This window comes from Tamandua tetradactyla, chromosome 13, assembly GCF_023851605.1.
Source record: "Tamandua tetradactyla isolate mTamTet1 chromosome 13, mTamTet1.pri, whole genome shotgun sequence".
NCBI lineage: Eukaryota > Metazoa > Chordata > Mammalia > Pilosa > Myrmecophagidae > Tamandua > Tamandua tetradactyla.
In genome coordinates this window covers 67,389,016-67,407,184 of record NC_135339.1, presented here as the reverse complement: position 1 = coordinate 67,407,184, position 18,169 = coordinate 67,389,016, and the positions used below count along the sequence as shown (strand labels likewise).

The following is an 18,169-nucleotide window of genomic DNA, read 5'->3' as shown; positions in this document are numbered from 1 at the left end:
CACATACACACACACAAATGAACACATTTTAATATACTTTTATAAAGCAGTACCAAAATAGTTTTAATTCAATATTAAAAAAAAAAAGTACTTTAGGGCTTTGTGCAGCTTTCAGTTCTATATCCTGAGCATCTCTGCTCATTGTAAAGGGCTGAAGGAAAAATTCCTACAGAAAATTAAAAATTTGAACTGGAACAACAGATGTATGTCACACACACTGTAGGAGTTGCTTTTAAAATCATTCCCTGATTTTGATATGCTGGCTGTTTTGTTCTGTCCATCTTTCCCCCTCCCCCCGACCAGACTTTGGGAAGACAGGAAACACATTTGAAGGCTTAAGATTTCTGTTTGTTTGGGTTTTAGACAAAAGGAAATTTGTTATAATACTCTAAATTCCTTTAAGAACCTTCATCTTTCAACTCGAAATCTAGCCTCTCCAATGCTGTCAGCAGCCTTTTGAGTTGGTGGGTGTCAACATAAATATTTCCATTTTATAGATGAGGAAACTGACCCAGACATCAAAATGCTCTGTGTAGGGTTCACCGGGGAAAATTCATGATCTTGGTGGAAGGAAAACCCAGGCATCTGGCCCCTTTCTACCACAAAAAAGAGGTACTCACGTCATTATTTGGGTCTCCACCCCTGCCTCCACCAGAGCCCCGTCGACGAAGAGAGGAACCGAAGTGAAACCATACTTGTCCCAGGAGTGACCCTCGTCAAAACTCACCCTGGGTTGGAAACAAGTACATTAAAGAGACAGCTGAAAAAACATACTCTTTGCAACCATTTTTCAGGTTATTAAATTCTCTTCTGTATCTCACTCTCTGGAGGTTTGGATTATCAATAGGCATTAATCTTCAGCATCTCCCCCACATTATTATAAGATTTGATCAAAACTGGATTTCCTGGCCCAGGCAAAGACAGCAACAAAGCTTCAGAATTATTTCAACATATTAGAATTGAAAAACAACCCAAGCAGAAGGGCTTAGTGGATGGAGTGTCACGTTTCAAGTACTCAGAATGGAACCCGAGGTTCAATTTATAGCACAATCAATTCAACCCTTGGAGTTTCTGACACAGATAAATTGAGTAGTGCAGGGTATACCCTATGCCGGGGGTGCAGTGGGATGCATGTTTCTTTCATATCAGACCTCAAAAAAGCAACTTCCTATTTGTTCAGAATGGATATTAGGATCGTTTTCTCCTCCTGATGCCTTTTAATGGTTTTTTAGGGATGGGCATTGAGTGTTTGAGATGTTCTAAGCAACACTGTTCCATTCTTTGTCCAATGACCCTTTGTGGATACAGCACCTGCAATTTTAGAGAGAATGCAACTAGTGGAGGAGACCTGAGCACATCAGAGTGCTTGCTTCCTTCCTTACTTTGTATGTTAACAAATACTTATTTGTACTTGAATTAACCAGAGGTCATAACCCAAAAACCATCTTCTCTGGGAAGCTTCTCCTGATAGTCCCTTCTTCACAGACACAATTTTAGTTGTTCATCCCCTGTGTTCCTTCTTGGCCCAGCTAATTCTTAATCTTTCTCTGACTCCACAACTCTGAACAAGGGGCCTGTGGTAGTTAGATTCAGTTGTCAACTTGGCCAGGTGAGCATACCTAGTCTTGTTGCTGTGGACATAAGCCAATGGTATGTGAATCTCATCTGTTGCTAATTACATCTGCAGTCGGCTAGGAGGTGTGTCTGCTGCAATGAGTGATGTTTGACTTAATTGGCTGGTGCTTAAATGAGAGAGCGCAAAGTAGCCCAGCCTAAGCAGCTCGGCATTCCTCATCTCAGCACTTGCAGCTCAGCCTAGGCCTTTGGAGATGCAGAAAGAAGTCACCCCGGGGAAAGTTGTTGGAACCCAGGGGCCTGGAGAGAAGACTAGCAGAGACCATCCTGTGCCTTCCACGTAAGAAAGAACCTCAGTGGAAAGTTAACTGCCTTTCCTCTGAAGAACTAACAAAATAAATCCCTTTTTATTAAAAGCCAATCCGTCTCTGGTGTGTTGCATTCCAGCAGCTAGCAAACTACAACAGGGCCCTTTTTCTATGCTTTTAGGACACCCAGCCCTTCTCCTATCATAGTACTGGGTGTTGACTTCTTAATAGATCTTGAATCCCTCAATCTAAGGTTGTAAGCTCTGAGAGCTCAGGGATCATGTATGCCTTTTCACTGACTGATTCCTTAACACATCAAACATATTCTTATTACATTACTTCTTATATTATACAACATATATTTTTTTAAATTGTATCTGCCTCTCCCACTAAACTGAATTTTTAAAAAAGCAAAGACCATATCACTCATTTTTGTATTCTTAGTATTTAGTAGAATACTTGGCATACAGTTAGTACACATAAATGTTTAATGAATAAATGATTTTAAAAAATGAATGTTTAAGGGCTCTTTCCTAATCTGTCCAACCATTTTTTATTCATGATTTGGATGTGGAGCCCCTTTCCCATTCCTCATCAACCTACTAAATGCATTCACTACACACCTCTTTGTTTTTCTTAATCTCTCTGTCCCAGTATTATCCACTTTTCTCCAATATATCAATACAACTAATAATAAAGTCAATTTCTTTACCAAGATAAAGTAAAAACTTCAGACAACAGCTTTTATATTCATAGTGTAGTTACTAGGGTCTATGCCAACAAATGTAAAGTAGACAGGTTGCCATAAAAAATTCTTATCGGTTCCTAAATTATCCTTCTATCTTTAAAGGACTTGATCAAGCCTTTTTAATAGTCTGTTAGCCTAAATAATCATCCAGACTGGTTCCAGAGAAAGGTGGACATATTTGAATTGCTTTTCTTGGAAGCTTTAAGATCTATTAGAAATGTTTCTCATTTCAAGCGTGAACACAATGGCATGATTGAGAATGGACTTCACCCTTCTCAGTATGTATCCCATTTTGTTCCCAAAATTATCATAGTCATTTCAGAGTGTGCCAAGACTACTAACTAGGTAACTCTGTCTCGTAAGTAAGTCCAGTAAGTAAGTAAACCTAAGTTATCTTACATTTTTTGTTTGTTTGCTTTGGTAACCTTGAATAAGTTGGCATTTGTCTTGCTAGGCAAAAAACAAAGCAAGTTAAAGTTCTCCTAACTTGCCTTATTCTCAGAATTTCCTTATCAATGAAGACCAGTGATTAGCACTAGCAGGAAAAAGCTGTACTGCTACAAGAGAAGGAACAGGCTTCAAACCACTGCCATGATTAGGCAGGGCAGGGGACAATTGTCTTTGCTTTAACAATGAAGATAAGACATCACAGAGTAGACAAGGTGGGCTCATCACTGCCGTCCAGCCCCAAGACAGAGGTTCCAAGGTAAAGCTAAGCCCAAAATGGAAAGGTGGAAGATCAAGGGTCTGTTACTGACCTGATATCTTAAGGAAGGAACAGAATCATGGGCTAGCTGGAAGAATGGTATCAGCAGATACCTCTTTAGGTATTTTTTCTTTTTTAAAAAAAATTGAGAAATGCCAAAATCCAGGTGGGAAAGACATCAAATACAATGACCAATGTCCATATGATAAGTGCGAGCAAGGGGAGAATCCCCAGAGCAGGGTTGAGCAGTGAATCTGAGAATTTCATTTATGGTCAATGTACCACATGGAAGCCCAGGTTTTTGTCACTTGGGTGACCTTCTGTGATTGGTAGTTTCCAACACATGATTATCTCAAACCAAGGCAACTATTAAAACAAAACAAAAAACTCCTTAGAGAAACTAAAGAAAAATACTTCCTTAGAAAGTTTAGTCATTTGTATATCTGAAATGCTGTCATTTGGGTCTGGAAGCCTGCCTTTTGTGAGAGCTGCTCTTTCTGATGACTATGGGATTTAAAATGTTCTGAGGTCATATATTGAATGGCATCCCCAAGGGATCCACCTTCTCTTCCTCAGTTCAATAGCTCATTAAAAGCCAAGACAAAGGAATTGGGAATTCCTTATTAGGTCCACAGGTGAAACTGAAATCAGTAGGATCGCCAATACTCACAGAGACAGGAATAAAATTCCAGTTGATCTCCAAGTAGTGGCAAGATAGTACCACAAATAAACTAAACTAAAATTTTATTTTAATTAATTTAAATAAAATTAAATTCGTTCAAATTTATTGATGCTTTCTATGTGCCTGGTCCGGCAGTGGCCTCAATTCTAGAAATACAGCAGTGAATGAGAAAAGCAACTCTAAGGTTCAACGGAACTTACATTCTAGTTTGAGACAAATAAAATATGCAAATAAATGGATACCAAAATGAGTTAAAAATAAGTATCATGATGACATTAAAAAATGATGCAACAGAGTGACTGAATTTTTACCTTGTATGAAAAATTTAAGAAAGCTCTGTGTGAGGACAGGACATTTAAACTGAGATCTGAATGATAACAGGAAACTAGCTATGCAAAGATCAAAGGAAAGGTCCTTCCAGAGGAAAGATCTAGGGTGAAATGAGGTTGCTATAAGGGAAGAACAGAACAATGGGCAGTGGTAGGAGTTGAGTAGGAAAAGGAATAGCAGAAGGAAATGGATTAGAAAATAAGCCAGGAGTTAGATCAGGAAGAACCTTGTTTCCAACTGGACTGGGAGAGAAATGATTTGATTTGAACTCTAAAAGATAACTTCCTTCTCTATGTTGAGACGAATGCATTGAACGCATTGTTAGGGGCCAAAGTGGATGTGAGGAGATGAGTCAGGAGATGGCTTTTTAGGAGATGGTGACTGTAAGAGACCAAGCTAGAGATGAGGCTTGGACAAAGGTTTTAATAGTGGATATAGAGATAAATGTAATGATTCCAGATATTTTCAATGGTGAAGGTAATAAGATTTGATGAGAGAATAGCTGTAGGAATGGTGAGCAAAAGAAAGAAATCACGAACATGAATTTTTGACAATCAACTGAGATAGGGAAATGAGAACTGAAGATGAAAAACGTTTTTGTTTGTCTCTGTTTTGGTCCATGTGAAAGCTTATATGTTTTCTGTATTTCCATGTTGTGATACTGTCAAGGAGACCTCTGGATGAATGGATTTAGATTTCTAGGGAGTGAGTGAATGTGGGTATTTTGATTTGGAAATGTGATTAAAAGAAAAAGCAAACAGACTGCCCAAGAAACAGGTTGTATAATTAAAGACAGCTCAAGGACAAGAAAGCTAAGAACTGAATTACCACCATATCTTAATTTTTTTTAGTGAGAGCGCTTCCAAATTGGTTACAAAAAAAAAATACAAAATTCCTATTTGTTGACTTGTAAAAAGGACTAATGTCCACGAATGAAGTCAAAGAGAATGTAGTTGGATACACAGAAATATCAGGTAAAAAAACAAAGAGATAAAATAAAGGAGAAAAGATTTCCACTCTTGTGACTCTCCTAAAGAGAACAGTCAAGTATTTGTGCATAAGAACATAAACTCACAAGTACTTTGTCTTGTTTAACAGTATATTCCAACCCTTGTACTAAATGCTGGATAAATAGTAGATGCTCAATTAATAAAACTTCCTTGAGCGGTATATCTGATAATTTCCAAGAACATAGAAAGGCTAAACAATCTCTTCAGGTCCTTTCTGGTTGTAGGAATATAAAAATTACATCCACTTTTGGAGCAGATTTTGCATAGATCTGTGCTGCAAAACAGCAAACAATGTGCAAAAATTACAAGTAGATTCACTACAGCTCAGCATGTAAAACAATCTTTCTAACAACAAAGCTGTTACACATGATGAGAATTTGCTGTTTTGGGCTCTGGCAAGTTGGCCAGAAGCTAGTGAATCTGGATGACCCATTGGGGTGTCACAGAGGCATCAGCAATGCTGGGTGTGACACCAGACTTCATAACCTCTAAGAGGTCATGTACTCCCTGCTTCTATGACTTTACAGTATTGAAATGAAAAATGCTGAAAGGAATAGAATCTTCCAAGAACTGAGTCCTCCTCTGAAGGATCTATCACAAAACTAGGGAGTTATAATGGTCAATAAGAATCAATGTCCTTGCCTCTGGTGAGATGTCTTGCTCCATTAAAAAAAAAAAAATCCCAAATGCATGAGGTGGTGGCATTTAGCCACCTGGAAGTTCTTCAGAATAGCACATGCACTTTTGCTTCGCAGAAGCAGGTATTGGTTGGAACTATTGTTTCCATGTGAATGTTTCTCTGAACAAAATGCTGGTACCCACAACCATTTATATAAGAACAAAGGCACACAAAAGGCCAGGTAATGTTTTCCTTTCTGTTTCCAAGAACATCCTATTGAAAAGAGACACTGACAGCTTGTTAGGGCTAAGCAAACTGTCAGACCCGTTTACCTGCGGATTAGGCACTCTTTCTATTGTGAGTTTTCATCAGAGCACTGAATTCCATGGATTCCATTGTTCATTTTGCACCAATACTTCTTCTAAGGTACAAAGGCAATAATGGATGGAGTGTTTACCTGTAACAGCACTTAGGTTCTAATATCTATGCATCTAAATGTACATGGCCATAAATAGATGGGTTCATTTGTATGCTGTTTTGATTTCATGCATATCTAGCTACCCATCATTTCAATTTGTCAGAAACAGCATGCCTTGTTAGCCGAGCTAAAGTTTCCCCAGGTTTTCAATTATGACTCCTATTTTCTCTGAAAGGGAACGTAGCTATTATTTAAATCTGAGCGCCACTATACCCTTGTGTGAGAGTAGATAGGCTGGTACTTTTTTCCTATGCATATATATATATAGGCATTTACTAAATTACACTAGTCTGAGATCTACAAAAAAAAAACAATGAACCAATTACTTAACCTTTCTTCCACATAAAATAAGCCATTTGTTTACCTTGAAGGCTTTGACTTAATTAGAAGCTATCGGTGATGAAGAAACTGCACTTGAGTTTCACACGTTTTGTATTTCAGAAACAGAGACAAAATTATGAACATTTTCTTAAGAAAACACTGATGATAAGGAACACTGACGTCCTTACAAAACACTCAGGCTTTGAAAGAGAAGTGCAAAGGAGAATCCCTCAGTTTTATTTGTTGTTGTTGTTCTTTTCTAACACCATGCGCATTAGCTGGCATTTTACCAATTACAGGGATTGTTCCAGAGAACACCATTTGCAAATAAGCAAACAACCATGAATCATGGTACTTGCCCAAGTTCAGAGGAGCATTTGAAGCATTTATGAGATACTGTCATCTTGAAAGCTTATTTTGAAAAATCATCTTTAATATTTTGTATATTGGAGTAGGGAAACGAATGGAGGGTAGTCCTAGCACTATTATAAGAGGAAATGCAATCAGGGTGCAGTCGGTTTTTTTGGTGTAATCCAAATATCCTTAATTTTTTAAAAAAGATATTACACGGAGCAAGGGAAAATTCAAACTTTGTATTGATGATTTTGAGAGGCATGATTTGATTCTACTTGCATATCCCTGAGTGAATACTGAATACCTTTCCTAACTTGGATAATGTCCCCCCAGGCCTTCTCAGACAAGTGCCCCTTTTGAAGTGAAGTCTCTGGAGAGAAACCACTGCAGAACAGTCTTAATGGTCAGATGGAAGGATGCTAAGATTCACCACAGCCATAACTATCTCCAGCCACCAGACTCCATGTTCTCCTTCCATGCCAAATGTCCTCTCCTCTTTTACCACCCAAAGGAAACAGCAGCCACAGCAGCAGAAGCAATAAACAACAAAATCCTCTCTTCCTCAGCACAAGGAAAATACTGAAACAGAAGTCTTTGCATATCAACCAGTCAGTAAGTGCCAGGCTTCCACTGTAATCAAGAAGAAAGGACAGGCAGGTCAAATGCAAGTGCAAGATGGGATTGTCATCCCCTTCTCCCAGGCCTTAAGATAAAGAATCCTCTCCAGCTCTATCTGTTTACAGGGCATTTCTCAATTCTTTCATTGAGATTTAGATGGAGGGCCTTAGAACATAATGATAGAGGTTAAGAAATGTTGTCTTTCTTGGTTACAACAAACACACACAGACAGACAGGCAAACACATGCAAACTCTTTTTTAAAAAAATTTATTGTCTTCTCTGCCAGATAAAGTCCTACAAAGACAATTCTTCCCTTCATAGAGAGAGATGGGTCTTATCATAGTAGAAAGCATGTATAGGCTTGACCTGAACTCCTTTAATTGGCATGTAAAGCCTTCTGAGTCCCTTCCTCCACCTTTATTTAATCATATTCTTGGTTCCAACCACATATCATTTTCTGAATACTCCCTGCATTTCCTGAATTACAGGGTTTGCTTAGAAATGTCTGTTCCTTTGTTTGCCTCCCACCACTCCTGCAGTTCCTAGCATCCTTCCGTCAAGGATCAACTTTCATGCTACCTGCTGCAGGAAGATTCCCTTACACACCAGGCAGGACTGCAATCCTGTTTCAGAATTCCAGCAATATTCACAGCCAGCACCCCTGAGCAGGTATCGCTGTGATTTCTAGTGGTGCATGGGATATCTAACCTCCTTATTTGACTCTGAGCTCCAGAAGGCAGGAACTATGTCACTTATTTAGAAATTTACCAATTGAAACTGAATACCATCCAGGACAGAGTTCCACCTGGCGCTGCCAGTTACTTACTACCTGTGTAGTCTAAAGCAAAGAATTTAAGATGTCTGCATTTTCAGGCCATTATGAATGGACAATTTCAGGGTTCTTTAAAGGAGTAAATGAGATAATTCATGTAAAGGGTTTACAAGAGTGCCTGGACTGTATCCCTCAGTAAGGGCTAGCTCACATTAATATCCAGTATTTCCAGTCTTCTGATACTACCCAAAAAAGCATATTATATAATCAATATTGAAAGGATAACAATTACATCGGGGACATTTACAAGCTCATGCTTGTGTTGGCATAGGACACTTCTTACAAATGGTTCATTGTATCTTTTAAAAAATTATTTTCATAACCTCTCCATAGGATGATACAGTGATAAGTATAATCATTCTACTTTGTGCTTTTGAAAGGATTATGTACCCTAGAAAAGCCATGTTTTAATCTTGATCCGTCTTGTAGAGGCAGCTATTTCTTTTAATCCCTATTCAGCACTATAGGTTGGAAACTTGATTAGATTATCTCCACAGAGATATGACATACTACTCAATTGCACGTATTAACCTTTGGTTAGAGGGAGATGGGCCTCCACCCATACCAGGTGGATCTTGATTAAATTACTGCTATCCTTTAAAAGAGGAAACATTTTGGAAAAAGCTTCAGAGTCATGAAAACCATGAGAGACTATACAGCCAGAGACCTTTGGAGATGAAGAAGGAATATGCTCCCAAGGGAGCTTCAAAAAATAAGAAGCCTGGAGAGAAAGCTAGCAGATGGCCAATGTTTGTCATATGCCTTTCCAGCTGAGAGAGAAACTGTGAACTTCATCAGCCATTCTTGAGTGAAGGTAACCTCTTGCTGGTGTCTTAATTTGGACCTTTTTATAGACTTGTTTTAATTGGGACATTTTCATGGCCTTGAACTATAAACTTGTAGGTTAATAAATTCCCTCTTTTAAAATCCGTTCTGTTTCTGGTATATTGCATTCTGGCGGCTAGCAAACGGGAGTGCACTTTATGTTAGGCTGAACTATAAAAACTGATATTCGACAGTTTTTGATCAACAAATGGCAATTTCATATGGTTACAAAATCAAACTGAAAGAAACCTTCTTAAGTCCTTTTCAAGTTGGTTTCAGCTTGGATTTGGCACTGGGGATCCTGTACCTTTTCCTGATTACAATCTGATGGATTCCAGTCAAACTCACACTATCAAGGAGTTGATCTGCCCAAATCAAAGGCATTCTATTTCTGTCGGGGTCCATCCTCCTCACATGGGTAATCCCACCAGCTCTGTTCTACACTGCATACCCTCCCACTGCAAATATTCACTCCTTCAAGTATTCTCTGAATCTGAAGTCTGAAATTCATTTCTTTTAGGATATAAACGTACATGAGATTCATCCAACCCCTGTCAAAATATAAACAAAACAACAAATAACATCATTTATCACCACCATCATATTTAATCATCATAATAATATCTTCTCACCCAGTTCTTTGCCCTCCCCCCAGGGTCTAGCATATACTCTCTTAATTTCCATTCCATCATCTACTTTCTTGAGAAGAGTAATCTACACTGTACTTCATTTCATTTCTTCTCGTTCATTTCTAAATATCTTGCAATTTCACTTTAAACTCCACTGCTCTTTTTTTTTTTAACATGGGCAGGCTCCAGGAATTGAACCCGAGTCTCTGACATGGCAGGCAAGATTTCTTCCACTGAGCCACTATTCCACCATTGCACCTCCCTACTTTGCTCTTTTAAATCTACTTTGGCAAAGACCACCATTGACCACCTACACTGCTTAATCTTGGGTTTCCTTTTGCTCCATAACTGACATGGACTGATGTCAGAATTTGATGGTGCTTATCACCGGTCTCTCCTCCTTATGTATATATGACAACATTTCCCGATTTATCTTTGTATGTTTTTAGCCATTTCTACCTTAATATAGTCTATAATTTTTTTCTTCTGTCTGATTGTTAATGTTTACCATAGTAGCCCCTTGTCTCTCCTTATTATGTTCCCTCTTCTGAGGCATTGACCCCACTGCCTAGGCTTTAACCACCACTTAATGTATAATGACTCCTAGACCTAGAGTATCAGTCAAAACTTCTCCCGAAATTCAGATATATACATCTGAGAGCTAGTGGTCATCTCAGCTTGAATGTTCATAGACATCTCAATCTCATTTTATCTAGAACTGATTTCAATATTTGCTACATGTACCTATTCACCCTCTTGTGGTCATTTTCATCTTGGATTCCTAATCTTGGCTACTTGAACTCGCAGGTCCTTCCTGCTCTTTTCTGCCTTATCTGACTCTCCACTTCCCACTTATCATACTTTCCCATCTGAATTATCTGGCCTACTACTGCTACCTACAAGTTAGTTGATGTGGTGAAAATTAAATGGATGGGTGGATGGATGGATGGATAGATGAAAAAATTAGGTAAGTAGAAAAATGGGTGCAAAACCATGCAAAATAACATGTCCCAATCTTCTCCACTGAAAAGCTACTCATTGATAGGGTAGGAGCTGTCCTTACCACAAATGCCTGACCGGCAGAGGTGTGTGTTTCATGGCCACGAGGGCGCCACCCCAGTCTAGGAACCAGACATTGTATTCTTCATCAAAGATCTGGAACGACAACAGCAACAACAATCATAGCAACACCTTACATTTTCACAGTGCTTGACAGTTCGCAAAGTCTTTCACATATACTGTTTCATTTAAATTCAGAACCTTCCAGCGACCCTATAATTACTGTGTCAAGTATCATCAGCCCCATATCAAAGATGAGGAAATGGGCTTGCAGAGAACAAATAACTTTCTCTGGGCCACTCAAATGGCATTTCCAGGATTTTTTCACTAATATTATGAACTAACATGCTACAGGAAGGTAAGTCAGCAATGTGCACACCTAGCTATGTCACCCAAAGGAAAGGATGACTTCAAAGAAGTGTCTCCATTTTTTCATCCTAGAAAGTTTCCATTCAGCCCTTTTACTCCTCATGTATTCAGATGTTTGCTAATTTAAAAACAGACTGTGTGTTATAGTGTTTATAAATTATATAGGAACTTGAAAGACAATATTCCTAGATATCAGGATACACAGTGACTGAATTCCCAGACTTAGCCATCAATTCCTGGGTTCCCCTGCAAGTTGAATGAAAACCTAAGTTTGGTGCCTCTCGATTCATACTCTAAATGCATCCATCCATCTATTCACCTATACATCCACCCACCCACCCACCCACCAATCCACTCATAAGCATTTACTAAGTACCTACAGTGATGCAAGGCTCTGGGTTAAAAGAACTTCAGAACATAATCTCAAATATACCAATGCTTCTATTAGAAATGACTTTCAAATTTCCAACTTGAAATAGAAAAAATACTTCTCTTTCAGCATAGAAACAAATCCAAATTTAGAACTTCTATAGAAAAATGGGATTGGAGTATTGTTCTAGCTGTTAACCATGGATGGTCACTCTTTCAGCCTAGAGGGAGAGATTAGGATGGTGGGTTAAGTGATAAGCACTAAAATAGCTAAGAAGGTATAAGCATATTTAAAGAAAAAGATAGGAGGGATGGAGTCTCCTGCACATATGCTCTAGGGAACACTATAGAGAAAAAGTAAATAGTTCATTAGCCCTAAACCTCTCAATTGCTTTACTTTTTCATTTTTACCCTTTAAGGAAAGAAAAATTCCCATATTCATGGTAAGTCTTAACACATAAAGGTATATCTTGGATATAAACATACAAGCTGGTCTTACAAGGCTAGCATTTTCTCTCCAGACCTCAAAGGAGGGCTTTAGGTTAAGCATATGATGGACATGCTGGGTTGTAGACTGAGGTTGAAGGCTATAAGAAGAGCCTTGAGAGTTGGAAGGATTGGAAAGTTATCTTCACACTTTCCTCTCAATACTATCATGATGGCTACTGCTAACTCTCATATAGTTCAGTAATTGAATGAAGAGCGAAATCCTTAACTCTCTGGGAAAAGAAGAAAGAAAATCTAAACAGAGACAAAAAAAAAAAGGGATGTTACACTGGCCAAATGGCCATTAGCTGTATCTTGATTTGGAGGGATAGCTGTTTGTCCATTGAGAACTTCCCTTTCTCAGAGTTTTTGATTATATGTGTTTGTATTCCAGTTTGTATGTTAATTTGGTACTTATAACAGGTTATCTTATATTTTGAATGCATGTTATTTATGTCTCTGTTCCCATTCACCTGATCATGTCCATGCATACAGGACCTTTGGCTTATTCTACTCTGAATGCCTTGTAGTACTTAAATTATGTCTACTAAGGGCTTGGTCAACTTTTCTGATTGGTGGGGGCAGTGGTGATGGTGACGATGATGTTGGTGATGGGGGTGCTAATCTTTACTAAGAAATCCAATAGGAACTTGTTAGGAAGATTTCAGTTGGTGACTTCATCTTCATTAACGACTTATCTGGTGTTGTTCCCTTGTCTTCCCCAGGTAGAACTTTCTCATCTTTAAGACCTAGCAAAATGTCACCTCTTCTTGTAAAGACATCCCTGGTTTCCTCAGTAGAATCAATTAGTCATGTTTCTCTGCATGATATAAATGCCACTAAAAAAAAATTATCACCTTGAACTGTAGTTATTTATTAATCTGTTTTCTCTACTTAATTTTGAGGTCCTCAAGGAAAGGCACTCTTAAGTATTCAGTAGCCTCTCCAGGTTTGTGCTTGATTCCTAGTTGATACTTTATACATCTGCGCTGTCAAATATAGAGACCACATGTGACTATTTCGTTTTACATTAATTGAATAAAATTTTATCACATGCACCACACTTGAAGTGTTCAACAGAGACATGAAACTGTAAAGATATTAAATATATCCATCATCACTCAAAGTTCTATTGGACAGCACTGCCACAAATGCTTGTAAAATTGAATTAATTTTTTCATGTAGCCATGGATATGTTAAGTTGTTTCATATTTACCTAATGCTGGGCTGAAATAACTATAGATTTCCATGGCTTTACCTACTTTAATATTCTAACCCCTTCAACTGGTAGATAAAGAAACAAATTCAAAAGGTAAAGAGATCTTCTTGCCAAGAACCCATTATATTAATCATGAACGGTATTTATGATAAAGTTGTAGTAGTTCTATCTCCAGAATCCAGAACAGGACTTAGCATATGATGGGTGTTTAACATTTATTCCTAAATGAGCTTGGAAAATTCCAGTTCTTCATCACTGTCCAGTGCTCTTCCCATCTAACCCTTTTACCCTTCTAATCTGCCAGTCAAATTTATGAAACTGAAAGTTGCTTCAATTTTTTCACAACCCAAATTAATAATATAGTAGAGAATCTACAATAGGGGAGACGTCAGCAAAACCTGTTCCAAATGCCTCTTCCCTGTCCCTGAATCACCCAGTTACCTGTCTCCAGGTGTTGCCCCCATCAGAGGAAATGAATACACCAACATCAGTATAAGAAAGCTCCTGGCCAATGTTGCCTGAAATATAAGCAGATATTTGAAAGTGTCAGACAGTTCACACAGTAAGTATACTTGGTATTGGTGAGTGGGTAGCAGGGAGCAAAGTTTGCCAACTGGTGTTTCAGTTGACTTGTGCAGTCTCTTTCTTGGTATCATATAAAAAACCTAGCAGGAAGAAAAACCCAATGTGGGAAAAAAGTAAGTTGTATGACAGGACTGACACCCTATGTCTCTAAATGGTAAGATGAAAAAAACCAAACATTGATTAGCTTAGATATCTTGACCTATTCATTCTATACCAATAGTCTCTTCAATTGCTCTTCACAGATGTCCCTGGAAGGTGGCAAAGATTGAAAGAGCATACACACATGGAGAAGCTGGGCCTAGAAGCACCTTCCTCCTTATGCAGGATTTTAGTCTCAGAAACACTGGTGTGTGTGTATGACTGCATTTGCACAGATGCACATGCGTGTCTATACTCTAACTTATCAATGTGTCCCTTGAGCGCAGGGCAGGTGAGTGACACAGTGGTACAGATGATGTAACCTGAATTATAGAGTTCTCAGAATAAGGTAATGAGACCTAGCATATTGTGGGCATCAAGCGTGGCAGGAGAAGTCATTAGTTTATGCCTAAACTGACCACACTTACCTTCCCTTCATCTTGTACTCTCTCCTCTTCTTTTCCTTCCCTTTAAACTTCATCATCTTTTATTAAAAGGCAAGCGATTAAGATTTTCCAGCCTATCTATAATACCCCTGTTTCCCCAATTGGCATCTCCCGCTGGAGCCTAGAACAGTATCTCAAACTTAGTAGTTGTTTGCTCATTAAATATTATGGAAAGATGAATGAATGAACAAGCATATGATTGAATAATATTCCAATGTTGATGGGCATTTGGGGAGGTACTGAGAACCAGGAAGATACCCTAAACATGTAACAGTTTGTCATATTAGCTAATATTTTTTTTCTTTAAAAATAGCAGGAAGGGAATATTAGCTCCCACACATCTGTAGCCTAAATAAGAGCACAATAAAAATGCAATAATGAAAATGTTAATTGAGCTCCTGACATTTAATGCTTCAAAATGAAAAATTAAAGCCAGGCTACAGCTTGTCAAGCTCCCATCAGCATCAGGGAGCACACAGCTAGTCAACTTGTTTTGACACTCAAGCTTCTAAAAATAACCCTGGGGGATCATGGCTCAGGCAGCAGAAACAAGTGTGGTAGGGAGAGGCTTGGTGAGCAGCTCTGAACAAATCTGCCTGGAATTTGGAATTCAACTTTCCAGAAACAGGTTTTAGAAGACAGATGAGAAAGGAAAGAGGAAGATGGCAAAGAACTTCAACTTGAGTTGTTTGGTAGTAGCTCCCTGGAGCATTGTGCTAAGAAGGATTCGGAGGTCACATATGGTTTCAACAGAAAAAAGTATGATGATAGACTAGTAACGTCTACCATGGGTGGTGGAAAGAGAGGGAGGCAGGGGTAAAACTGCCTCAGAACTCTGTACCTGCCATCTCTGGCATAGTGTCTTAGGATCTCATCACCCAACACTTGGTTCTGATACTGGTTCTGTCAATGTCCTCAGCCTCAGAACTCAACTAGATTGCTTCTGGTGGCTCCATGGGGCAAGAAACCAAAGCTCACCATGAAATCTGTTTTTGAAAATATCTTCAGGCAACTGAAGGGGCCCTGAAAGAAATGATGCTAATCAGAGGAGTAATAAAGTTGGTACCCAGATGCAGGGATAGATGGATCCAGGGCAATTCAATTGCTGAACAACTGCAGTCCTTAAGTGGTAATGCAGACAAGTTCCAATAGGAAGAGCCTGGGTTATGGCGTCAGAGAAGGAAGGGTTCAGTAATGAACCTCACTGGCTGGTGTGGAGCTGGTGAGACTGGCACAGCCACTGACGCAGGTTGGAAGAAGTAGATGTAGCCATTGCTATGTGGTATGATAGGACAGATGAAGGAAGACTGAGACAGAGAAAAGAACAGAGTGCTTTTCCCACACAAAACTTAGCTGATCAGTGATGGGGGTTTTGTTGTCTTTTTTGGGCAGGTTTAAACTCACTGCTTTCACCCCCATTTCCTCCCAGGGTTATCCTTTACTGTTCCTTAATTAAGCACCTCTGCAAAAAAATGGGACTTTTGAGGTCCTCTGGGGGTTAGAGATGCGTCTCGCACAATCGCCTATGCCAGAGGCAGGAGCAGCCCATGCTGGGTAGTTAAGGGTTCAGTGGAGCAGGAGGCAGATCATGCATAGTTAAGAGCAGATAGGGTAAGGACCTCCAATGGAGGGGCCTGCACGAGGGCATGAGGAACTTGAGTAGGGAATTTGGATTAGCCATGGAGCTGGTAGGTAAAGGAGCTCAGGGCTCAGCTGAATGGGTGGTTTTACTGGAGGGAGCACTAGACCTGGAGCCAGGGGGAGTGTGGCACCTGTCCCCACCTCACCTGCATCTCTTCTTCTATAAACTGAGGAGAACATTATCACACTTCCTACATCATAGAGTCACAAGGAGATTGAGACAATGAAAGTGCTGTACATATTGTAAAGCACTTGAGGATGTGAGGTCTTTACTACTATCTTGAAACCAACTTGTGCAGGACATGGAGAACATCAGAGTTTCTGCTTGCTGAAAGCAATTGCTAAACACTTCAGACTGGGACCCATCTGCCTTCTGAGATGCCTTCCAGGAGAGTCTGTGATGAATACCAGTATATACTTCCCTGAGCCCAAATCTGAATGCGAGGTGAAAAGAGGAAGTGAGAGAGGTGGGAGAGGATACGAGAGATCCCAGGGTCACTAGAACCCACGGGTTTGGGAAAGAGTCCTGGAGAAACAGGCTCTGTTCAGGTCACTGAAGATACACTTGGTGACTTCATTATTTTTCTCTTCTGTTGAAAAATATCTCCCAGGGAGATCAGGAAAGCTAGCAAGGGGAAGCTGGATATGAGGGTCACTCCCTACTGGTCTAGCTCTGTCTTCGCATGCAGATCTCATACATTGTGTTGTACCCCTCCCAGCGTCCCTTGGTGCAATATAAAAAAAGCTTCAAGAATTTCAAAGGGGGGTGAAAAAGGAAGTCAATTCCAATATATACGGACTAAATGAATGAAAAAAGACAATTCTTTAAAGTCTGCATGTTTGTTAATTTACAAAAGACTTAACCTTACACTAGTTTAGGGGTTGGTCACAGGAAATAACTACCACCCCTCAAACAGCTTACTATGCTCTGAGCTCCCTCCTGGGTCATGGAAACTCATTCTCTTCTGTCCCCAATTCTTAGAACAGGTAGAGAGCATCCCTGCTTTACAAACAAGGGAACTGAAGCTCAGAGGTTAAAGAAATCAGATTAATTACAAGACAAGTGTCAGAGCTCAGATCTGAAACCAGCACAGCAAGTTTACTGAGTTTCCTTCAGCATATGCACTAAGTCTACATATGACTTACAGATTCTATTGACGGAGATGAGTTAATTATATTCTTCCAAGGCAAGAAGGGAAGTTTTAATTTCTGTAAAATGTATGATGATAATAGGCAACAGGTCTTGGGCATTCCATATAACCTAGGCACTGTCCTAAGAACTTTCCATTCATTGCTTCATTGACTCCTGCAATACTATTATAGTAGTACTGTTATTCCCACTTCACCAGTGAAAGCCCTGAAGTTGGGTGACTAAGTCATGCAGACAATGCCTGGCTACAGAGTAAATCTTCAAAAAATATTAACTTTTATTATTGATCACTGCCCAGTGTTGTTTCTACTCTCTGCTCAGGGCCTGCTGTAGGTCTTTTGGAGAGGCTGAGGATGGAGTAGCTCTGAGCTGGGAGGACCAACCCACATGGATTAGAGTGTGGGGGTCACTCTCCAAGCAAGGAGAATCGCAGCAGAGTCTGCCCTGACCCCTTGCTAGCATGGGCTCCCTGAGGCCGGCAGTGTTAAAAATGGTGATCCCATCCGTGTGGGTTTGAGATGAGCTGGCTGAAATGGCAGACGATGACATTAGTTATCAGTCTGATAAGAGCAGTTGGTCAGTGGTTGTAATTTAAAAGCTCACTAAATTAGATGCTTAGAGAAGGAAGCCATGCCTAGGAGAGTAGTAACTCCAAGGGGAAGAGGTTCTGG

General features: G+C 39.5%; 1 protein-coding gene across 3 annotated transcripts in view; it reads right to left on the bottom strand.

Annotated features, from left to right (window-relative positions):
- The window catches only part of SORCS3 (sortilin related VPS10 domain containing receptor 3), a 603,968-nt gene that overhangs the window by 69,547 nt on the left and 516,252 nt on the right, over positions 1-18,169 (bottom strand). For all 3 annotated transcript variants that reach the window (XM_077125964.1, XM_077125965.1, XM_077125966.1), the window contains exons 12-14: positions 13,980-14,056; positions 11,100-11,191; positions 621-728 (exon numbers count right to left, since the gene is read on the bottom strand). In XM_077125964.1, the coding sequence (XP_076982079.1) occupies positions 621-728; positions 11,100-11,191; positions 13,980-14,056 (277 nt within the window). The remainder of the gene's footprint in view (positions 1-620; positions 729-11,099; positions 11,192-13,979; positions 14,057-18,169) is intronic.